The sequence below is a fragment of the Sinohyriopsis cumingii genome, chromosome 18 (assembly GCF_028554795.1).
Source record: "Sinohyriopsis cumingii isolate HCF-2022 chromosome 18, ASM2855479v2, whole genome shotgun sequence".
NCBI lineage: Eukaryota > Metazoa > Mollusca > Bivalvia > Unionida > Unionidae > Sinohyriopsis > Sinohyriopsis cumingii.
The window spans coordinates 42823485-42849470 of record NC_142978.1 but is presented as its reverse complement, the minus strand read 5'-3'; the positions used below and the strand labels follow the sequence as shown (position 1 = coordinate 42849470).

Here is a 25986-nt window from a genome sequence, read left to right as displayed (position 1 = left end):
CAAGCTAACCCCATTGTACATGGAATGCAATTTACCTCCTATTTTCCACTATTTTCTACCTCTGTGAAATATCTGCAAACTTTTGACTGCCCTATTTTGTCACCCGTTTTGATTTTCCCAGTATTCAAAAAAAAAAGTAGCGTCATAGGTCAGGTGCCTTATTAATTTAAACAAGAATACTGATTTTATACACATCTACATCCAAACACAAAATGATGTCATTTACATGTGTAGTCATGACAGCTCTAAATAACGATGATTACACACTGGGATATATGGAACAGGACAGATGGGACCAAAATTGAGAGACCCATTCTGCATTGAGTTTAAACCAAATCAAAATGAATCAAAGTGCCCTCATTTAATATTGTCAATTACCTCTCATGGAGGAAGAAAAGAGAGTCGATGTATATTTTACTGAGAATGTTTATTGACCACTGAAACGCCATGAACAGAAGAATGTACGTGCATGTGCATGTTCCTAGGGATATCTTGATTTCTTTATTAATCCTTTAACTTGAACTTATCACACAATATGGTAACAACAGGGATATCTTGCATTTGAAAATGCAATAATGTTTCATAAAACTTTTAAGGAAAGAATGAAAGAATATTTTTCTCTGCAATTAAAAATGTTAAAAATCAATGACAGAATTTTCACCTATGACTCAGAAACATTTCAACATGTGAAGAGGTGTTGGATTCATGACGGTCAATGTTTGTTGCAGTATTATTCTTTTGGTATCCCAACTTTGACATGAATCTTTCATATCTATATTTTACTGTTTCACCAACATCCACATCCATACATGGCATTTTTAATAATGGTGTAGAAAGAATGAAAATGAATAATAAAGATGATATGACAGCACATTATTATTCAATCCATTCTGGTCTTCAATTCTTTCCTGGTTACTTTGTCCTTTTCTCTGCAAAGAAAATAAATAAATACATTTATAGCAACTGCAATGACTGGCTTGATACTTATCTTTCTTTAGTGACTATGTATCAATATATTACTTACCTTTCTTTAGCGACTGTGTATATATATATATATATATATATATATATATATATATATATATATATATATATATATATATATATATATGACTTATAAGGCTTTAAGCGCAAATTTAACTAGTTTCTTTTTCTTTTCCAAATGGTGTGAATAAGGGGCCCAAAAGACTGAAATGCACTCCCTCACTATAACATCCTTCATTGTTACATGATACCTGTTAAATGGTGGGTTTTGTTATCAATCCCAATTCATTAAGTGCTAGTCAACTTATAAGTATTATGAACCACATTACAAAACAATCTCAATGTCAGGTAGTTATTTAATGACTCCCATGGTTAGCATTATATTGAGGGAGTATTATATGGGATATTTAGACTGCCAGTATCGATTACATACAATTGGCTAAAATAAGCAATGAAGGAAGACATTTTTTTGTGAACAGGTGGCTGTGGGCAGTTTTGCCATTTTGTATTGAGTTGTGCAAGTGATGCCTCAGCGGAACTGGTAAATGATATTGACCTAAATACAACAACTACTACTGTCTATGAAAGATGGTAAATGGTACCTGGGTACTCGCCCATTAATAATAACCTGGGTAATAAAATGAACAACTGGGTACCTGTTTAAAAAAAAGTATTCTAAAGTTCAGATCAAGACACAGAATAACGATTACAGTTTGAGGCTCCTCCTGTGGTGTGTGCATTTGTTTATCATCACGGCTCATATAGCTGCTTGCACTTTACTTGTCAAATAATGTACTATATAATAAAACAAGGGAGAACACGTCTCTCCTTTCTCGCATGACCTATTTAAGAATCAACCCTGATAATTAAAGCCAGACAGTCCTAACTTCGTGCCTTTCCATGGTTTGTGCGACATTTTTCTTGCGACTTAAACATGCTTGTTTTGAGATCCTGATGACATTACCTAGGTCAGCACCTTTCATCAACAGTGACAGTAAGTACTGATTAAGAAATATTCAATGAAATGAAATTTAAATGCGTACTACAATTCAAATAAAAGAAAGCACAATAGAAATGTTCAGTTAAATTAATGCCATTTTTGCCCCAAGTTTGTGGCCCTGGAGCGAGTATATGCTGTTCAAGTTGGGGCTGCTGTTCACATGTTTGTTTACTATAGTCTCTTTTTTTATTAGGGGGAAACCTGACATTTATGTAATGGCAAAGGCACCACAAAAATTTTGTTACCATTACATGCACTTCTTATATCATGTTAGGAAAAAATGAACGAAATGGACAACTATACAGAATGAAATTTTTCACTGAAATATGTAAATAAAAGTAAATCTTTGTTATTTAATAACACCAAAAAAAATCTAATAAAAACTGACCAAGTGTGTAAATATGGTAATTTTTCATTAATTTTACCTGATACAGTTCCAAGAAAACATACAGGATTGTTGAATGTGAGACCACCTGTCACAGATTCATTCTATTTTGAAACTACATATGCATACATACCAACCCCTGATGAGGAAAAAGTGTAATCCATGTGGACAAAAAGAGGAATCCAAGCAGAAAAAGAGGAATCCACATATAACATGCTAAAAATTCAATAAACAATGATTTATTTGCCCCTCTCGTCTTTTAACACCCATTACTACATCAAGTTTTCATATGTAGCACTTTTAGCTTTCGAAAGCAACAGATTTTCATGTTGCATTTTAAAACACTTTGTACTGGCTGAGACCATGAATGTTTTGCACACCAGTAGAGCACAAAGTACTGGGTTACTGAGCCTGGGTCTGAATTCACTTTTATTTTTGTTAACAATACTGAACAATCTCTCACAGTCAGCATTAGAATGGTAAAGAACCAATATTCCTTTTATAACCTGACAAAGAAGAAGAAATTTATATCTTCCAGTGATTGTGTCTTTTAGCTGGGAAATAAGGTGCCACTGCACATCAACTCTATCTGCATTAAGTATATTGTCAGGTAGAATCCCAACTTTATACTTCAGGAATTCTCCTTCCAGATGATCACAGGTAGACAAGGATGGTTATAGAAAGGGATATCTCTTGACAAAGAATCTAACACTTTTGAAGCTTTTTGACTGTCTCTCATTTACATCAGCAACTGAAGCATTTAAAAGCTCCATAGGGGAATATCTGGAGTATGTAATCTCATGCTGTAGCATAATAATCTCTAACATTATCATCAAACACCTTCACAGAAAGAGTAGAATTGTGTTCTATGAATTCTCTTGCTTCAGCACCAATAGCAAGATCTTCATTATCTTTCTATTAGGAACTCGGTAAATAATACATCTGCATTTATAACATTCATGTCTTCACTTTAGTTCTGCTGCAGATAAGAAGCTATACCTTAGTATTGGAGTTCGTAAGACGAGCTAATTCGATGTGTTTGTTTTCAAGTGTTTCTCCACATAAAATTTGCCACCACGCCCAATATTAAAATCATTTCTGCACAGACTGCAATGAGCATGATGCTGCCCTAGAATACAGGGACTCGTATCATTGCTTAAAACTGACCTGTCATACATGTACTATACAGTACATGTATGAAAGGTCAATTTTAAGCAACGATACGAGCCCATGTGCCCGAGAATGTATTATGCCATTCATGTATTCATCTTTGAAGGATTCATTTTTTTTCTTCTGATCCACCTGTGAAATTCTTTGAAAAAATATATGTGCTCTAACACAAACATCGAAAAGAATACATCTGAAGACTTTTAGTGCCAAATAGTAAAATTATTTCCACACAGCCTGCAATAGACGTCACATGATGCTGCCCTCGTGTCCTCATCTTTGGAGGATTCTGTTATTTTATGTTTCGTTTACTTTTGGCCTTTTTCTAATCCATCTGTGAAATTATTTGAAAGGAGATATTTTTTCTCTCATACACGCATCGGCTAAAATAAATTGTACTTTTTAGCACCAAATACCTATAGACTGGTTCTATACTAAATATAAAGTAGAAAAAAGAATATGCAAGTAAAGATTAAAATTTAAAAAACCAATCTGTTATCTCCTCACTAAGCCATACAGCTGCTATAAATAGAATATGAGGTCAAAAGTTTTAAAGTAAAAACAGCATGTTTCTGGATAATAGAATAGTTGGTATAAATAGAACATAATACTGTTAGAAAAGTGCACGGACAAGCGTACTCTTATATTGTAGTTACGTAGAAGCCATCTTTTCTAACATATGGTCTGTGGGATTAATGGGATGTTAATAAAAACAAGAAAACAAACAATTTATTTTTTTGGGAAGGTGGATATACTGAAAAAGCGTATTCCATATACGTTTATGCGTAAGGGGTAATTTAGTGAAAAAAAGCATAATGGTTGGCATGTATGCATATGCAGTGAACCAGTCTAGATTGAAAATAAATGGTGCATAGCTGCCAACCTTCCAGGCTCACAATTAGTGAAAATAGGGATAAAAAGTCGTGAATTTGGACATGAATTCGTGAAAAATACCATGAAAATAACTCCATCCACTCTGACCACTCCATCCACACCGACCGTCAATACTACACTATATCAAGTTTGAAAAATAAAAATAAAACACTACATATATGCAGAAATATTTATCAAGACATGATACTGTGGCAGACTTGAACTTCTTCAACTGCTTGATCGTAAATTTGTTTTCTAACAGTTCCGATTTCTTGCCTGCTGGTTGATCTTGGGGACTAAAGTTGCTGAAAAATTTTCTGCAGCTAGGGAGGCCCTAAAGTCTGTCTTATTTTTCCTCACTAAAGAAAATACTCTTTCGCTGTCACTGTTGCTGTGAGGAATGCACAGGAGGTGCAGCATTTTTGGTTCTTCCACAGGAAAATTTGGAAGCGATTTTCGAGTCCGGGAACATTTGATGATTTGTCAGAACAAATGTTTAGCATGGTCTCCAGCTGATAAAGGTTAAAAGATAGACTGTGTTCGACAAGAAAACTCACAAATAATGCATCAGCGTTGGTAGCCTGCAGGTCTTCCGCCAATGGTTTAAAATATTCCAGAGCTGAAATCTGCGAATTCTTAATTTTCCCAACTTCTACGAGTTTTTGCAACCGACATTCTTCCTCACATCTAGCTACCACACATCGTCTCTGCGATGGCACACTGAGTGCAAAAAGCATGAATGAATATCAATGTTTAACGGCAGAATGCACGGCCAATTTTTGATATATTCCAAATTAAACATCACTTTTTGAGTAATACATTTCTTTTTCCTTGGTGGTGAAGACATTTTCAAGATCTTATATGTGATGCTGAACGGTAACTCAAATCAGTGTTCTGACGCATGCGCGGAGCAAATTTCCTGTTAGGCCCCAGTTTCTTTCAAAGGCATTTGTAAAACTACTCTTATACATATAGATTAAAATAGGCTAAAATGCTTGCTACCGGGCAAACTGTACTAATCGGCTGTAGATCTACTAATATCATGACCAGCAGTACCGGACCGTTTCGGCAACTGCGAATATCACGACTAGCGCTTAACGGGAAATCGGTTATTTTATTAAAGATTTAAAATAATTGAGGATTGGAAAATTCGTGAATTTTTGGCTTACGGCGTGAATCCGTGAATCGCTGAAAAAGTCGTGAAATTCACACCAAATTCGTGAGGGTTGGCAGCTATGATGGTGCCAGATATCATATAACAATGGGCTGTATCGATGTGATTATTGGATGTTATATGACTGATAAAAGGAACAGGATTTTGTTAAACTTAAAAACATGTTGCACTGGACCATCGTTAAGGGACGAACCATGGCAGGTCAAGAATACTACAGCAGTCATCATTTGTGGACTTTATGACTATTCGTGAAAGTTAGTGTACACATGTAGAGTAGTTAAAGCAAGTGTTATGCATAAATAATTTATCCATTTCTTTTGTGTATATACTCTTGCATTAACTACTAATCCACATGGATTTAGCCGATTTGTGACAAAAAATTTAATTGCAGATCCAGGTAAGTAGCAAAAATAAATGCATGTTAGAGATTGCTCTTTTTATGCTCAGATTATGCTTTTTGCCACTTATATTAGTAATAAATTATGCTTATACCTCTCTTGGGGGTTGGCATGTGTGAACCTACAATAAAGTAGTTCAGGTTCACATTTAACAATTTTCCTTTGATCGGGTACCTGGGTAACCGATCATTAAGACTGACGGGTACCAGGTAGAAATATCCAAAAATTTTGACATCTCTACTGTCTATACCTGTTTATGAGTCGGGTCCAACTGCAAACTGCAGACCCAGATCTGCCATTGCATGATATGCCCGTAGATATGGGGCTACACACTTGTAGAAGCCAACCCAATTAAAACCAGATCTCCACAGTCCTACAAGGAGATCTGACAGACACTGACAACAGTTCACATTTTGGTGACCTTTGGAATTCTCAGTCAACTTATTTCTAGTAGGCTATCAGTTAAAAATTTGTACTAAGGAGAGTTATCATTAGTAATGATATATTCTAAATGATGCATGTCACTTTGAGAGATCTGAAAGTTATGATTCGATTGGTGAACTATAAAAGTTCAACAAAACACGACCTCTTATTGGTGTCCATCATATTTCCATTGTAGGAATGTGGATATCTGATTTTAATCAGACTTTGTTAGGTGTAATCAGAAGAACAAACAACAAAGACCCTGATCTGCTGGCACATTATGCAATGGCAGATCTGGGTCTATGTGGTTTGCAGTTAGACCCAACTTAAAAGTGAGTATACATGTACGATTCTAAAATCTTCAAAACACAAGATGTCATTCTAACATATTTCAGGCAAATTTCTAAACAAAATGTGAAAAATCTACTTTTCTGGTCCACTATTATACAACAAACATCAAGCCACAATGGTGCTATAATTTCCAGAGTTTATAAAGAATTTTCATCTTGCCACCTTTGGGAATGTGAGAAAAGTTACCTCTGAATAGTGACTATTGCTAAATATGGGTTAATTTCTGATATTATACAATTTGCAGGACCTTGATAAATGAGCTGTTTAAGACAGGCAACTGCTTATCAAAGATGACCTATAAGGTAGGTTTGACTGTATGAGACATTTGTAGCTGTGCTGTTTCTGTGTTAATCTGTTAGCACAATGTGTACTTACATAACATATACATTTGTAGCTGTGCTATTTTTGTGTTAATCTGTTAGCACAATGTGTACTTACGTAACATATTTGTAGCTGTGCTGTTTTGTGTCAATCTGTTAGCACAATGTGTACTTACATAACATATACATTTGTAGCTGTGCTGTTTTTGTGTCAATCTGTTAGAACAATGTGTACTTACATAACATATACATTTGTAGCTGTGCTGTTTTTGTGTCAATCTGTTAGCACAATGTGTACTTACATAACATACATTTGTAGCTGTGCTGTTTCTGTGTTAATCTGTTAGAACAATGTGTACTTACATAACATATACATTTGTAGCTGTGCTGTTTTTGTGTTAATCTGTTAGAACAATGTGTACTTACATAATATATACATTTGTAGCTGTGCTGTTTCTGTGTTAATCTGTTAAGCACAATGTGTACTTACATAACATATACATTTGTAGCTGTGCTATTTCTGTGTTAATCTGTTAGCACAATGTGTACTTACATAACATATACATTTGTAGCTGTGCTGTTTTTGTGTCAATCTGTTAGCACAATGTGTACTTACATAACATACATTTGTAGCTGTGCTGTTTCTGTGTTAATCTGTTAGAACAATGTGTACTTACATAACATATACATTTGTAGCTGTGCTGTTTTTGTGTTAATCTGTTAGAACAATGTGTACTTACATAATATATACATTTGTAGCTGTGCTGTTTCTGTGTTAATCTGTTAAGCACAATGTGTACTTACATAACATATACATTTGTAGCTGTGCTATTTCTGTGTTAATCTGTTAGCACAATGTGTACTTACATAACATATACATTTGTAGCTGTGCTATTTCTGTGTTAATCTGTTAGCACAATGTGTACTTACATAACATATACATTTGTAGCTGTGCTATTTCTGTGTTAATCTGTTAGCACAATGTGTACTTACATAACATATACATGTGTAGCTGTGCTGTTTCTGTGTTAATCTGTTAGCACAATGTGTACTTACATAACATATACATGTGTAGCTGTGCTGTTTCTGTGTTAATCTGTTAGCACAATGTGTACTTACATAACATATACATGTGTAGCTGTGCTGTTTATGAGGCATCTGTGTGTACTTACATAACATATACAACAGCTCCCCATCCTGATACAGCATCCCTGTCTAGTGCATTCAACAAAGCTTGGGAGATCGTTTCAAAAAGATCATCTGGTTCCTGGAGAAAGACAAAAAGCTCTAAAGTTTAGAAGAAACTATGCAACTTTGATGACTTTCCAACATGTGTGTGTGTGTGTGTGTGTGATTTGGACTTTTAACGTAGCTTTAACAATTTTTCAGTCATATCACTACGATGTCTGCAGTGTGCAGTTTATAATGACATCTAGCACTGGGACATCATGCCACAGACATATAGCATGATGTCCCACCCAGTTACATTATCCTGACACCAGGCTGACCAGTCCTAACACTAACTCTTGATGCTGAGCACCAAGCAATGCAGCTGTTAGTACCATTTTTGTAAGTCTTTGGCATGACTCGGCCAAGGATCGAAAAACCACTAGGCCACCGAAGCAGTTACTTCCCAACATTAACCTCTGTGCTTATTTACATATTTCCAAATCTGAACACGTATCATTTTGACCTTGTACCACATCCCAGTAATTCATCCCAAGTCTGCAACATAGAAAACATAAACAAAATAATTTTTTTTGTAGTAAGTACATGCATATTCTTCCTATGACTAAAAACATAAAAGTTTTGTTCAAGAAAACAGTGAATTCACTTTTTCCGTGATACCAAATTTTTTTTTTAGACCCTGGTTGCTGCAATGAAAGAACTTAAATACCAAATGAACAATTATCCCCTTTCCTCATCAGATTTGGTTTGGTTTAGTGTTTGATAGCAAGGCAACACAAGTTATTTAGTGCCAGGGCAAACGAAGTAAAGCACCTTGCTCGAGGTCACACAACTTTAGCTTACCCACACTGATCCAATGGTAGGATTCAAACCTGCACCATTTCAGTTCCTAGCCCAGAACAGAAACAAATGTACCTGCTGCCTCCATTAGTTACCTCTTATGACATGCAGATGGAGGGATAAAATGTAAGGCTGCCACTGTGAGGTAACTAATTCTCCAAAGACACATAAATCAGAGTCTGGCAGAAAAATCTGCCAAGTATGACACAAGAGACAAATAAATTTCAGCCACATTTGGTTGATCAATAAATATCCTTTCATTTAAATTCACTGACTCTGAAGGAAAGATGTCTTGCAGTTATTGTGAACATTAACCCAAACAGGTGGGGGTTGGAAATTCAACCAGCATATTTGTCAATGAAACAAACATTCATGATAGAATCAGTAAAATCTCATGGGAGTTTTGAACTTTACAAGGCCTGTGCTGCCTGGCATATGCATAATGCCAGCCAGACAATCCCTATGTCAGAGTTGCAGACACTCCACTATGAAAGGCTAAATAAGAACGAATTAAAAATAAACGAGCTCTCTCTTAAATGCAGCCTATACCCAAGCCCATTATGGAAAACCATTTTCCGATATGGGAATGCTGTTTGTACTCAAACAGAAGAATGGTGTTGAGCTTGGTCTTAACTACAAGAAGTATGAGAGCATGAGACATTGTAATGTCAGTTGATTAAGTCTGAAGGAAAAAAGTTAGGGAAGGTCTGAATTTCAGTAATTTCCTTTTCATTCCTGTTGATGGAAGTAGAGATGCTACCGTATCAGAGCAAGAAACTGTGTATATAAGATACCCTGACAACAGATAAAGTAAAAATTAAGCACAATGAAAAAATAAATATGTTGTACATGTATTTCTTTTGCACTTTCTAAGATAAAGTGCATTAATCTCATCCAATATATGCAAGTGAACAAATATTTGGGACAAGTAAAAAGGTAGGTGGAACAAGTGAATTTTTGGAAACTTTCCTCGACATGTCGATGAAAAAAATAATATGATGTGCCCTAAAACTTCTTTACATCTACTGCAGCTTATGATAATGCCTACCTGTACAAAGTCAGTAACGCTAATAGTCGAATGGGAAATACATTATCTATTTCTCCAATTCTAGTCCCTCTGATCAAACTTTTTTTCCATATGCTCAGCTAATTTTCACTAAGATTTAATGAGATATCATGTACTGCTATTGTTGACTTAGAAAACATGCATTAGAAAAGTTCAAAAGTGTGATCTGATGTAGCAAAGGCAAACATTATGTTCAACTAAAAGTTTGTAAATACACTTTGACCTTGATGACCTCCAGTTCTGTGTCAGAAACTGGAATTACAAACCCCATGGATGTAAATAACTTCTTGCTATATCTCTCAACTTAATGTAATCATTGTTTTTCATAATTTCATGCCACAACAGCAATCATCTCTGGCTGCAAAAAGGTTCTTGATGTATCTCACAATTTGATGTAATCTGTGGGGTTTTCAATTTCACTGGTCAGTGGCAATCTTTCTCCCACCAAAACCAATATTTAGATCAACACAACATGACATCCAATAAATGTTAATTGTTGCCTTTTCTGCTTTTTTCCAAGAATGTCCAAGAACCTGAATATTCAACACTGTTTTGCTTGGACTTGTTAAGAGACTTCTTGTCCCTTTCACTTTCAAAGGGTTTTGCTTTGTTGGATGTAAGCAAAAGCTTGATCATGCAGGCAAAGTGCATAAATAACTTAAGCAGATAGTTTGTTCCCCCATGAGATTCAAAGAAGTCACTGAATGCTGACCTGTTTTTTTTAGCAATGGTTACCATACCTGATTTGCATCTTTTGAATAAATCAAAAAGACCATTATGCTACAATGCTTTATGTCAAATTTTGATCAATTCTGTTGAATGTTCGTTTTAAAAAGCTTGCTCAAAAACTTTAATTTTGAACTAATAGTGGCCCCAAAGTATCAGCACCCCTTATAAATTTCAAAGGCTTTCATGCAATAGTGGTCATATTTGATAGTGGATCTGTATCACCTCAATAAACTTTAAAGATTTTGTGTAAAAAGGATTTCTGTCAATTTTCATCAAATTTGGTGATTTCTGAGAGTCATTTAAAAGTTTTCTCCTTTTAGTAACAGTGACCATATTGGTGAGATCGTTTATATAATTTGAAAGACCTATAAGTCAGGATGGTAGCTGTAAAACTGGTCTCAGTCTGTCAAGTTTGTTCTTCAAAAGAAGCCATTTAAAGAGTTTTCTATTCAGTAATGACAGTTGCATTTGCTGGTGGTCTGGAATAGTTTGTACAAACCTGAAAGCCCTTCATTCAAGGCTGTTTTCTGTCAAACTTGGTCACATTCATTTGGGCAATTTTGGATAGTTTCATCTGAAGATTTTGCTACTGTTAGTAAATGCATCCATGGATAGATCAACATCATTTATAAACAATAGAATGCCCTTTATGCCAAGATACTGTCAAATCTGGTCAAATTTTTTTTAGTGGTCTTTGAGAAGTCATTTATAGGTTTTCTTTTTTTAGTAATAGCAACCGTATAACATGGCCAATAAGCCTAATTTGTGCAAATCAAAAACACCGCTATGAACGCCTTCTGTTATATATCCTCCAATTAAAAATCATAACCTGTACAAATTTAAAAGGCAGATATTTGACTTTATATTGTATATCACTTTGAAACAGTGGAATAATTTCTGTTTAGAAGAAAAAGATAACCTTATTAAAGTTTAAAACCACATCAAAGTAAAAATGAAATCATACCAAGTCTGGTTCCCACAATGATTCACACATTCCATACATTTGTTCCGAACATGTGCCACTAACAACAAAGTCATTAGTCACCATGGGACAGCCAATCAAATCCATTGAGGCAACAAAGGGTTCATTTGTCTTGGGGTCCAATCCTGCTATCACTGGTTCAACAAAATAGGGTCCAAATCTGAAAGGCAAGAGAACTTAAACAAATTAATAATAATCATAAAGATCTATGAAAAGTTGGTACTGCATTTGAATTAACACTGCACATGCCTAAGTAAGTCCAGATAGAACATAAACACTGATATCTGGTACTAGAATTAGGTTATTTCTTATCAAGGAAAGTAAATAAAATAAAATCATATGGCATAGTGGCATTAGTAATAAGATATCAGAGTTAAGAATGAACTGAAATAAACAAAAACAATATAAGCAATAATACAGCCATGGCTTCTTTTGATGTGATACCTGTTTGTATATCTAATAATCTGGAATATTCATTATTTTCCACCATTACAATATAAACTACTATAGAGTGAAGATGCAAGCAGAGCTAAAAAATATAATAGATAATTTTTAATTCATAAGGATATACAAGTTACCTGGGCCATGCACAATGATCCTGCCCCCCCACCCCTTTTGAAAACCACAAAACCCTCCAAAACCAAGAATTCACCATCACTACCAACACCACCAATGTCTAGAGAATTTGCAGGTATACTGATGGATTAGGCAATTGCTAAGTTTAAAAAAGCCTGTTTATATGCCAGTATACAGGCAGTGTAAATGCAAATGGTCAGAGGTTAAGGAATAAAGAAAAGTTTTTTGTCAAACTGGAAGGAAGAATGAAGTTACTGTTTACTTGAAATACTAATTTTTTTACAACTTTTCTTTCCAAATAACTGAAGAAATATTATTGAATCATGTACATGCATTATTATATTGGATTATGCCTTTCAGAGAACCACCAAATAAAGAGAATATATGTGTGCCCCCTGTATCGAATGTGCAAAACTTTACACAAAGCATGAAGGTTTTTGATATTATCACCATCATCACTTTAACAAAAGTTTAGCAAAATATATCCAGAAGCAGCCTGGAAAAATAATCACCAGTATTTAGAACACAGCCTGACAGAAAATTCATTTTGGATAAATTATCACTGATGATTATTCTGTTTACCATATATACTGACTAATAAGACAAATTAAAACTGTAAACTGCACATATACAGATCTGCCATCACATAATACTCTGGCAGATCTGGGTCAATGCAGTTTGTTTGAAGTAATCTGTAGAACATACAACATAAACCCTTATCTGCAGGCACACTATGTTATGGCAGATCAGGATCTTTTTTGTTTGTAGTTTGACTCGACTTATAAACAGTAAACACAAAATTGTTACATATCTCGATTTTTAAGTTAACAAATTTAACCTATAGAAAGAATTACAAGAATAAACAGTAGGAAAAAAGCCTTTCTGTATAAAAATTACAAATACAAGCAGTGAGAAATAAGTCTTTCTGTATAAGATTTACAAGAACAGTGGGAAACAAACCATTCTGTATAAGAATTACAAGAACAAACAGTGGGAAACAAGTCTTTCTGTATAAGATTTACAAATACAACCAGTGGAAAATAAGCCTTTCTATATAGGAATTAAAAGAACAAACAGTGGGAAACAAACCTTTCTGTATAGGAATTACAAGAACAAACAGTGGGAAACAAACCTTTCTGTATAGGAATTACAAGAACAAACAGTGGGAAACAAACCTTTCTGTATAGGAATTACAAGAACAAACAGTGGGAAACAAACCTTTCTGTATAGGAATTACAAGAACAAACAGTTGGAAACAAGCCTTAATGTATAAGAATTACAATAACAAACAGCGGGAAATAATCCTTTCTAAGTGAATAGTTAGGGTAATACAATTTTGCCAGCAAGAAGCATAATCATTTCTGTTCTTTTTTATAGTCAAAAAAATCTGTAATATTTCATCTATAGTAATGGATCCTTTTAAAACACTTTTATTCAGATCTTTTCAACACAATATTAATTCAATAAAGACTGAAGAAGAGCTTGAAAAGGAATGACAACTGAAAGTGCATCTTAAATGAAATCCATACATACCTTCTCTCGTACAATAAGTTAGAAACCATGCTCATAAAGGTTTTGGGTTTGATTCTTCTGTTTTCCCTCAACTCATACAAATTAAGTTTAAACTGTAACCTTTGAGCTCTGAAAAGAAAAGAACATTAATGTAACAAAAAATGAGTTAAACAAGATTCATGATTAAGCAGATGTCCAGTGCATTCAAGTGATCTCACTTCATTTTTCTGAAATAAATTTACATACAACAAGCAAGATAAAATCAATCTATGGTTCTTCTTTCTAAGTACCACCATGGGCCTTGGATGCTGAATAAGCCTGATGTGTCATACTACATGTAGTAGAAGGTGACCAATGTTGGTAACAACCACAGTGACGCATTAGAAGTAAAGATGGACAATGGTAACACTGTATATCAAAACCACTGTCACGATGGATGTAGAGATGGACGATGGTAACACTGTATGTCAAAACCACTGTCATGAAGGATGTAGAGATGGACGATGGTAACACTGTATGTCAAAACCACTGTTATGATGGATGTAGAGATGGATGATGGTAACACTGTATATCAAAACCACTGTCACAATGGATGTAGAGATGGACGATGGTAACAATGTATGTCAAAACCAATGTCATGAAGGATGTAGAGATGGACGATGGTAACACTGTATGTCAAAACCACTGTCATGATGGATGTAGACATGGACAATGGTAACACTGTATGTCAAAACCACTGTCATGATGGATGTACAAATAAATGACCGTAAAAAGGGATGGATGTAAAGACAGATAATGGTAACACTGATGTCCCAGCCAATGTCATGATAGATGTACAAATAAATGACTGTAAAAAGGGATGGATGTAAAGACAGATAATGGTAACACTGTATGTCCCTACCAATGTCATGATGGATGTACAAATAAATGACTGTAAAAAGGGATGGATGTAAAGACAGATAATGATAACACTGATGTCCCAGCCAATGTCATGATAGATGTACATATGGACAATGGTAACACTTTGTCCCTACTAATGACATGGTGAAGCATAAAAACAGTTTTCATGGAAATGTTGGCCAGTGCAAGTAACACAGCAGGTCTAATAAAAATAATTAGCTTCAGTGTTGGAGATATTTTCTGGTATAATCAAAGATACTACTCCTAATTTTTGTCATGCAGTAGTGCAGTCATAGTTCTCAACATAAGTTTCAGTGAATAAAGGACATATTTTTTTCCCCCTGTCTTTTCAAGAATGACTCCACTGTATTTTTGGCAATCACTTTATCCACGAAATGGAATGGTTTACTCCAGAACACGCTGGCATCAGTTTTACATGTGATGTTCATCTTAAGTACATTACAAGGTCAATACCATTTACCTCATGTACGTATTTCAGTTAAAGTACTTTTCAAGGTTATAAAAGTAAATTTCTCTTAGAAACTCCTAATGTCTCATTTATGCATTTACTTTTCTGTCCAAAACTAGTCTCTTTGAACAAGCCTAGCATATATTCTTCTGAAAATAAAGCATTTTGTTAGATACAGTGATTGTGCTAGAAAAAAAATTAAGTATCTGGATTTTAATAGAATTTAAAAGAGAATTTTATCAAATTATTCTTCTTTGTGCACATTTTTGACAGAATTATTACTTTGGATATAATGAAATCAGCTGGTGAGTACACATATTCAAACTACACTATTCAGTTGCCAGTTTTCTTCTACATGTACCATACAGCAGGGATGGTGCTGGCATTAATAAAGTTGTCCAAAAAATAAAAATCGTCAACCTCAATATTTTATCACCAATTTTCAAAACATGCCACCATTTTCATAATACAATACATTCGGCTTATCTCTATATCCCTGTTACCAACGTAACATCGTAGACTTAAGTGGATGTAGAGATAAGTGAAATTGGTTAAGAGGTGGCCTGATGTCAGTTGGTAGGAGTAACACTGAGAGAAAATAAACAATTGAAATTTTGATTCACTAAAGACAAAACTAATCTTAAAGGAGACCAGAAACCAATGGAAATATAGAATAATAATAAAAGTACTATAGCAGAAAACCTTATTCTGAAGTATCATCTGCGACTGTAATGCTAATATTTAAATATTGGCCTATCTTCTAGGAGCTGAATTTCCGTGACCTCGTATGCAAAATTTCCGCGCCTATTCGGTTACTTTCGGGATGTGACGTCATAGTAGCGACTCCAGCAACCCAAGTGGGAGTTGCCAGAGTAAAAGACAATACCGTTTTGCGTTGCTTACGGGTGTAATAGAACATTAAGAAAAGCCTGTGAACATATTTTTTTTTCTTTTCCGAAAGATAAAGGCATCATGAAAGAATGGGTACATTATTACAAACGAGTCGATTTCAAAGCAACACCATACAGCACTATGTGCTCGTTACATTTCTCAAAGGAATGTTACAAGAGGGATCATGAAAAAATAGCAGCTCAAAGATACGCAAATGCTGGCCTAGACTAAAAGTTGGCGCTGTTCCAGACATACCTTTGAACATTTTAAATCCTGGGAAAAGAGTTAAACGTGTGAGTTACGAAAATGGGCAGAAGGACGAGTAAGTGACCACAAAATGCAACAATCAATCCACATAGCTTTTATCTAAAACAGCAGTGCTAAAAACAAATCTGATAGCCCGACACCCTGGGCCCCTTCTGGTTTTAGTTCCGGCCCATCCTGTATTCAAAGTGAGGTGCCCGTCAGGCTTGTCGAAACAAAAAGTGTTTGCCTGAGGAATCTTTGATCGCGCTGGTGAAATGAGTAAATGTATTTTCAAGATGTTGACATACATGCCTTAACACGGCACAATCTAAATCAAATCACCACTGTCGTAGGTGAAATTTAGATTTGATTTTAATCAAATCGAAGCTTTGCTAAAAATAAGATTCTAAACCTGTGGTGTTTCAAGAAAACACAATTTTCAGTAATCTTATAAAAATTAAATTTAAAAAAAAAATGCATTGTATACATGTAGTATGCATAAATGGTAATCTGTATTAATTGGAACTGATATAAAACTATTCCTTGGGCAGTTTAAAAAGGAGCGATTAAAAAAAAGTCAAAGTTTCACATTAACTGTCTGACAATAGAACGGGGGAGGGACTATTGACCCCCCCCTTGCCCCAATGTGCGACCGCCCATTTGACGTGCCTTTTCTCGCTGTGATACGCCTTATTATTTCCCCATGACAAGCCCCTTTTGCATACTCTGGTCAGTTCTGGCTAAATTGCAAAATAGCTAAAGTTTTGATTTAAGTACGCAAACAATAAAGCCTGTGTGACTAATGAACAGAATCCTTATCCTTACATTCATCTTGTGAAAAGGACTGCCCTTCGGACATACTTCCAAGAAACCATGTTCGACAGTGTGTGTATGTATAAGCACCAGCAATTGATTACCAAATAAACGATGCCTATTTTGTTGTTACTTACGATGCCATGGACTTCATTTTAACAGTTCAAATCTGCAGTCACAAGTTACCGTACATCTGGCAACTGTTTTTCTCAAGTTTTATGCCCCACCTTATTTTCTTAGGTTTAAGTCTTAATGCATGTAACACTGTTTGCTGATTAAAATATTTATTCAGAATTAGTTCTTTAGGGCCACATATACTGCATGGTATATTTTGTTTTATTCCTTGTAATTTAATCATGGTAATTAAACTTTTCATATACGGTAGAGGAATGTCAGGTGTTAACTGGCTGAGTTTCTTTGGCGGAAATGGAGATGCGATTTTGTTTGCAGAGAAAATTTCAATGTGATCATTCATTTAAGCTAATTGGTGACAATTTTATTCTTTTAATTATTTTTTTTTACTATAGTACTGTTGTAGTTGTTTAAAAAATCTGAAATTTACTTGAATAATGTTTAATCTTCACGTTCTATTTACTGAAGAAGAAAAAAAGAAGAAAAAAACTGTTGTATGATATTAATTATTTCGTCTAGTGCCGGGTTTAGACGTGTGTGCGTGTGATTTGAATTTTTAACGTAGCTTTAACAATTTTTCAGTCATATCGCTACGATGTCAGCAGTGTGGCAGTTTAGACTGTGGATTGCATACGTTATATTTAAAAATGGTTTGGGGTTGGTTTTTTTCTTCTGACAAATGAAAATTGACAGAATAATGTAATAATCGGGACTTCGCTGCGCAAAATTGAGAGATATTACGAGATCGGGATGTAGATGAGGAAATACCCCCAAAATCGGGAGGTTTTTCTCCCGGCTTGAGAGTTGACAGGTATGAACTGTCCGGGCTTGTGGAATTTCATTCAGGACTTCAGTTTATTTAAGTCACCAGCCCGGGGCCTGTGCCTAACAAATTTCTTTTAGTACTTATCAGCACAGTACATAAACTATTATATCAGACTGCAGATTCAACTTTTGAATGTGCAACCCAAATGTTGTCTCCTGTCTGCCTCGCTCGCCAATGTTTATGTTTGTATTCGAGGACTCGCTAGTATAGCGTCACAGTACCACGTGATCTGTCGTCTCATTAAAACTCGGCAATTTACGGAATCGTGGTATCTTCCACGCAATATAATCACTACCCGCTTACGATATTTCATTTATAAACATTGCAGTCGAATTAAAATCTGTAGAGAATTACATACATAAAAGGAAAATTTTGATTTCTAGTCTCCTTTAAATACACATGTGTATTGACAACTTACAACTATGTAGAAGAATCCAAAATTTGTAATGTTTTCATGGCACAATAAAAAGTGTTCAAATCACTTTGGAAAATGCAACAATCAATCAGATTCCATTGCTTTTAAGTTTGGTACTTACTTCCTTTAATGAAAGGTGCTTTGTTTTTATTGAAGATTGTAGTCAGCATGCTGTGATGAAGGTGCATGTGTTGCGGAAGTCACCTCTAAATGCAAACTTTCAAGGACCAAACTTTCGGTTTGTTATTACAGCAATAACATCAAATAATCGTAGTAAAGCAGTGAGATCAATTTATTTATTTTTTGGGTTTCATTTGCTTAGTATATACATAGAACAATCAGTGCTTCAAAGGTAATCAGTTTTCTTTGAAGTTTCTTAAAAACTATTTTTGGGTACATTTTTTTTAAAAAAACATCATCGGAGGTTAATCAATTGTAGTTAATCCAGTAGCATGACTACCTGAGTGTATCAGAGCTTACAGTACACAAGCTAGGTGTCTGCATAATCGGATTAAAATGTACAAATGCGCATTTGTCAATATGAACAAATGATTTGTTAATGTAACAATAGATAGCACCCCAAAACCAAGATTCTACACACAAGTTTAAACCACCAAAAAATATGCTGCCAAAAAAAATCACCAGATGTTATATTTTGTTGCCAATAAGTTAAAAAAAATCGCAATTTGTGACATTAGTGAAGCCCAGCACCATCCCTACATACAGTCAAACTGGTCAGAATGGTCACCTTAATATAGGAGTCTACTGGTCTCAATGGACATTTTATTTTTCCCTTTCGCAAATTTCCTATATGTATATAAAAGTCATATGATTTCCACAGTAAGCAGCCATATGTTTCCAAACCAATAAATAATTTCTCACTTCTTTAAGTAGTCTATGGGAACTGATTAGTGCATCCAAACTAAACATTTGCTTTAAGAGGAAGACACTGTTTAAATAAATGAAAATCATATGAATCAATGTGCAAACATTTCTTATCTTGCTTGTACCTGCTGTACTAGTCACATTGCCCATGAAAATTAAAGGTGTCAATATGTTCAATTCTAAATCAATGCAGAATTTCTCATACGGTTAGATTCACAAGAAGATCCAATAAATTCTATTTAAACTCTGCAGTCTGGTGACATAAAAACACTAGCTCTGAACAATCTATTTTACTAACACTGGTCAAAGCAATTTCCTTGCTAGATGTTGGAAAAGCAGATGCATTATCAAAGAAGAAATGGCCGTCACTTTCTGTGCCATTTTGTGTGTTCATTTGAGTCAGGGGTCATTTGGTATATAAAACTTCTCTATAAAGGCAGCAAAGTTTTGGTTCATATGTCACAACAATTGTCATATATGACTTCTTTTGATTACCTACTTGTCACAGCCATCTCACACAAGCTGACTGTCCTTTGACAAGCTGACTGTCCTTTGACCTTGGCAAGTTGAGAAACTGACTAATCCAGACAGTGTTTTTGAAGCGCAAAGCACTGTTTCTAATCCTAATTTATAAAAGTTGTCCAACCATTGTGCTAGTAGTCATGGTGCACAAAACAAAGATCAATGATTATTTTAAGAGTCCGCAATGATTTAATGTATAGGATGGATTAAAGTGAGCAGGAATTTTGTGTGGAACATAAATTTAAGAGAGAACAACATGTTTTATGATTATGTTCTGTCCTTAAAGCAATGAGTCTATTCATCTTTTAAAAGAACAAATATTTTCAGCCATGCCTCTTTCTTATTTCAACTATTAAAATTCATCTGTGAATAAAATATCTACTAACACTGTCTGTACATCTGTAGCTAGACCTGGTATACCAATGTAGACACGTGGTCCCATCTCAAAAATTTTCTGGAAATCTGTGTTGACTGTCTGGGCCTGGATACCAAACCTTCTATCTGCAGCTATGGCCACACATTCCCTGCCCTTCATAGCTATAACAGCCGCACCATTGTATGCAAGAATGCTCTGCAAAAGGAACAGAAGTATATGACGAATCATTTGTTGGGACTGACACTGTCCTCTCACTGGTCAACTGAAAATGACCTACTCTCTCTACTTGTGACTTTATTTTCAGTTGACCAATGAGAAGGCAGCATTCCATTCAGCATGTTACACTTGCATATTAAGTATGTGCAATCATTAATAAGTCCATAGGTAATGCTGGCATTCTTGAAAGGTGGAGCTTTGAGTGAAATTTTATGAAAATCTAGCCCTCTAACCCTTCACCCCACCATTTTCAACATTTTGATATTTATTGCTAGGTCATGGGTCAGAGGATATTGCCTATCAAAATGTATGATTTCTCATAGCCACTAACGAGCCTAGTTAACTTAAATTACCTTACTGTGACCCATAACTGCATGAAATCAACAGAACCATGATTTATTTTCTCTGAAATTGCAAGGATAACATTCATTATGTATTTAAGATGCTGACAAACAGGATGAAACTACATCGATGACAAACTCTGACCTGGTACAGCGGCATTCATTTCATTTGCTAGTCACATGACTGCCCAAATCTCTCACTACTTACATGTCTAGGAAACATAAAATCTCAGGCCACAGCAATCAAAACTTTTCGTCTGGAAATTGTGATCACAATTATTGTGCAGATCACTAAAAACTCACTACTGATTTTGAATAAACTTTGTTAGAACTATATTATGATTAATTTTAAAACTAAAATTAATCTTTACATTTATATCTATAAATGCGCTTACATGACCAAAGTGACTTTTACTATACCCTATGTGAGTTGGAGAATTCCACATTTTTTACAGGTAATGGGCTCAGACCCCGCCGCCAAATGGCAAAATATAAAATGGGGTGTGAAGGGTCAATGAAACCCATCATGAAGACCTAGTCCTACAACATAAGACACATCACCCGATATTTTTTTAATGGGGGGTGATGGGTCTTACTGCCTAACTAACAGCGCTGTGTAGTGTGTTTTGATGTTGACTAACAGTGTAACAAAAGTCAAATTTTTAGGAATATCACACACAACTGGCAACCAATAATGACGTTTTTCTACAAAGTAAAGTTATAATGTCTTTGCCAGACTTTACTTACTCTAATGTCTTTTCTCTAACAAATTCAAATTCTCACAAATGAAATGGACCTGTTTTCAAGTTTCGTTGGCTTACATTTCAGTTGGCTGGAAAGCGATGAAAGCTGGGAATGCCAAAATCAGTTTAAGTTGAAATATTATTCTTTAACAAAACAAATAAAAATATATTATGCCTATTCGAACTGTAAGCAACGTTTCATTTCATTCAAGAAACATATCCCCCACATGAACCTTCTTGAACATACTTCAACTACTGTCGCATTGCAACAAATTCAAATGTATGTCAATGGAACATGAAAATGCATAAATTTTCTAGTGTCATATTTCATTCCGCCTGGATAAAGAGAGCACAGTAATTATATTAATTACACATAAATTAGTGGAAGAGTGTTGATATAGATGGCCAAATGTGAGATATTCCTGAAACTTTGACTACTCATTCTGATGTCAACCAACTTCAGTACACGTTAAACAAGGCCGTTATTTGGAAAGTAAGAAATAACATACAAATAAAAACATGTTCTGTCTTACATAGTAGGACTTAATGTAGACCTGTAAATGTCATATCTTTAAGCTAAACATCACTGCCAAAAGATACATATATTCTTAATTAGATTGCATAAGAAATGGAAGAAGACTCATAATTTGCATTACTATTATTATTATTATTATTATTACATACAGTACGTTAGTGAAACCAACGATACAAGCAATGTGACTTCAGAATGAAATTGGATAAATAAATCGATGCTTAGCCAAAACCCCAGCATTATTGGTCACCATCACCGACATAAGATAGTAAATTCTCGAGTTCAACAATTAACAATTATCATCTCATCTCACCATCTTCGTATAAAGAAGGTTAACAAATGTAAATGCAATGTGTCTCGCATACAACCAACATACGAACAACTGCAAGTCACTAGCTACGACCAAACACGTTTTCTTTGTGAAGAGCGATCAAAACAAAGGGAGGCAATATACTTGCAACTAATATTTCAATTCAATTCTTTAATTTATCTATTTTTTTTTTTTTAAATGACCATTGCAGAAAAGGTACTTAAACGAGCTTAATATTTTACATGTGGTATTTCTGTCGATATTGCTTGTATTTCTAAAGGCACCTCAACATAGTATCGGCTACATCATGCCGGATTTTAGCTTTGTGCTTTACCCACAAACGTACAAGAGCACCCGACATGGGCTGGCCTCCGCTGGTATCAAATCTAAGACCCTTATATTGCGAATCTAACACTTTACCAACTGAACCGTCGTGGTTCCCTTTATAAGTAGCATAGAACATAAGTACTTGAAGAACCTAATAGGATGAATTTAGGACCATTAGTCAAAATAATAAGTAAACTACGAATTACTAACACAAAAAACGTAATCAAATCGTAACATATATTTCACTCCATTTTGTGAATCAAGCGATCATAAGTTACTCCATGATTACAGATCAACTACAAAAACATTAAGCTTAGCAAGCTGATCAATACTACACCAAACATTGTACTCCGTGATCATAAAATAATTCAAATTGTTCAAGCTAATTTCTCAAAATAAAAAAATGACATTTAAAAAAAAGCACACGTCTGACCACTTGTTTGTTCTCAAATGTTAAAACAGAAAAATATCTAAATACTTGCAATGAAAATTGTATGTTTGTTTTTTATATTTTAAATTTGTTTTTAAAAAATGTATAAATCTATCTCAGGAATAAAACTTAACTTGCTAAAAAAAAAAGGTTGAGTTAATTAATATTTGTATGAAATTCAAAATGTTATGCATTTTAATGACACCTTCATGGTTAAAACTGGTATAACACCTACTGTCCGATTCCCATCTAAGCTTGGGGTACGTGAAATCGATGTACTTGCCAAAATGTATTAAGGTTGTTTCTACATGACTTATTTCACTCTTTTAAATGCCAGTAGTTAATGGGGGCTGTTTACGGACAATGGGAATTTAACATGGACAAAACCCCTGGGTTAGATTACGGACAATGGGAATTTAACATGAAGAATTTTATATCCACTTTACGGACAATGGGAATTTAACATAGGTTGGGTCTGTATACGGACAAGGGAAACTGACTGGATTGGGTCTGTATAGGGACAAGGGAAATTGAACATAGGGATGCATAGTGACAATGGATTGGGCCTGTATATGGACAAGGGAAAGTTTAACATAGGTTGGGCCTGTATACGGACAAGGGAAACTGAATGGATTGGGACTGTATAGGGACAAGGGGAATTGAACATAGGGATGCATAGTGACAATGGATTGAGATTGTATAGGGACACGGGAAATTGAACATAGGAATGTATAGTGACACTGGATTGGGACTGTCTAGCGACAGTGAGAATTTAACATGGGAATACATGACCGGCACTTTGTGGACAATGGGAATTACCATTACAAGACCCCTGGGACGATTCACAGACAAGATTTATACGGACAAAAGGTTGGGATTGTATACGGACAAGGGAAAGTTGAACATGATTTGGGTTTCTGTAGGGACAATAAGAATGGCCACGTCACGGTACTGGACATTGTCAGCACTGTCCGCCATGCGTTATATAAAGTTATATGTCCCACCCCGTCAAGCGTTATAGCTTTTCACGGCGATTCAAGGACAATGGAAATCCCAGTCAAAAAGGTCGTGGGCAACTTTGGGGACAATGGGACATTAACATGGGAATTTTGGGACCAAAAATATTGGGTTTGTATAGGGACAATGGAAATGATGACGTCACGGTACTGGACACTGGACACCGGCAACAATGTTGCAAGGGACTGACCTCAATCGGACAGAACAGTGATAGCGGACAAAAATCTATAACGCCTGGCGGGGCGGGACATATCACTTTATAGACATAGGAAATTTGTTATCTGCAAAACACACCATTACCTAAAATTACCTCAGCAAAAGAGTTAGTGGTTATACTCCACATGCACATAAAACTAACAAGGTATTTTTTACTAAGGGAAAAAACAAACACACAAACACATACAAACGTACATACACACACAAAGGAACGCATGCATACAAAAACACATACATACACTGTTTTGTTAAAGGATAAGGTTTTTATGAGAGACAAAAACAAACACAATCACATACAAACGTACGTGCCCATACAAACAAAATACAAACACACAAACGAACGCGTGCATACAAAAACACATATATACACACACACTCTTTTGTTAAGGGTTAAGCTTTTTGTTAAGGGAAAGAAACAAACACACAAACACACGTACACACAAATGAACGCGTACATATAAAACACATACATACATACATACATACACACACTGTTTTGTTAAGGGATAAGCTTTATGTTAAGGGAAAGAAATAAACACACAAACACATACAAACGTACGCGCGCACACACACAAACACACAAACGAACGCGTGCATACAAAAACACATACATACATACATACATGCATACATACATACATACATACATGCATGCATGCATGCATGCATGCATACATACATACATACATACATACATACATACATACATACATACATACTTTCTGTTAAGGGATAATCTTTTTGTTAAGGAAAAAGAAACACGCATGCACACACATACAAACACATACAAAACGTACGCCAATGCACACAAACATACAAGGAAACACTTTTTGTTAAAGATAAGTTTTTGCAAAGGGAAGAAAACAAACACACATGCACACACATACAAACGTACGCCAACGCACACAAACACACACATACAACCAATTTTCTGTTAAGAGATAGGTTTTTAAAGGGAAAAAGAAGCATACATAGACACACACATACAAACGTACACGAACGCACATAAACACATACGAAAACACACATACACACATACGAACACTTTTTTTGTTAAGGGATATGTTTTTTGCTAAGGGAATAAAACACACACACACACACAAAATCTTACAAATCCAGAGAAACGAAGTGTTTATAGGCACACTTCTATTTTTTAACTAACAAACACAAGCCAGACAAATAGTTTGGTAATTTGACCTGTATCTCTCTTCTAGATGGTTGGGGGTAGCCCTGAAGAGAGATTTGGATTTACAAACCTGTTTCGCCCGCGTAAAAGTATAAGCCCAACCTATCAATTTTCGATCCGATTTAGTTTCCAGCAAGTTAGAAAATCAACCAAAGGATTCGACTGCCAATCAGATTAGGTTTTACAAACCTGGTTACCCCCGTAAAGGTACAATCCAAGTTTTTC

At 35.1% G+C, this 25986-nt stretch overlaps 1 protein-coding gene across 1 annotated transcript; it reads right to left on the bottom strand.

Annotated features, from left to right (window-relative positions):
* Positions 1 to 408: 408 nt before the first annotated feature.
* On the bottom strand, positions 409 to 22712 carry LOC149776498 (proteasome subunit beta type-3-like). Its single transcript, XM_089940934.1, has 6 exons — positions 22589 to 22712; positions 20454 to 20638; positions 13990 to 14097; positions 11863 to 12040; positions 8248 to 8342; positions 409 to 929 (listed from the first exon to the last, which is right to left on the bottom strand). Exons 1-6 carry the CDS (start codon positions 22589 to 22591, stop codon positions 881 to 883), a joined length of 618 nt encoding a protein of 205 aa, XP_089797060.1. The 5' UTR covers positions 22592 to 22712; the 3' UTR covers positions 409 to 880.
* Between the last annotated feature and the right edge of the window lie 3274 nt (positions 22713 to 25986).

Coding starts and splice junctions, on each gene's coding strand:
- LOC149776498 (XM_089940934.1), bottom strand. Junction 12,041..13,989: donor AACTTATTGTACGAGAGAAG/GTATGTATGGAT, acceptor CTTGCCTTTCAG/ATTTGGACCCTATTTTGTTG. Junction 8,343..11,862: donor CATTGTGGGAACCAGACTTG/GTATGATTTCAT, acceptor GTCTTTCTCCAG/GAACCAGATGATCTTTTTGA.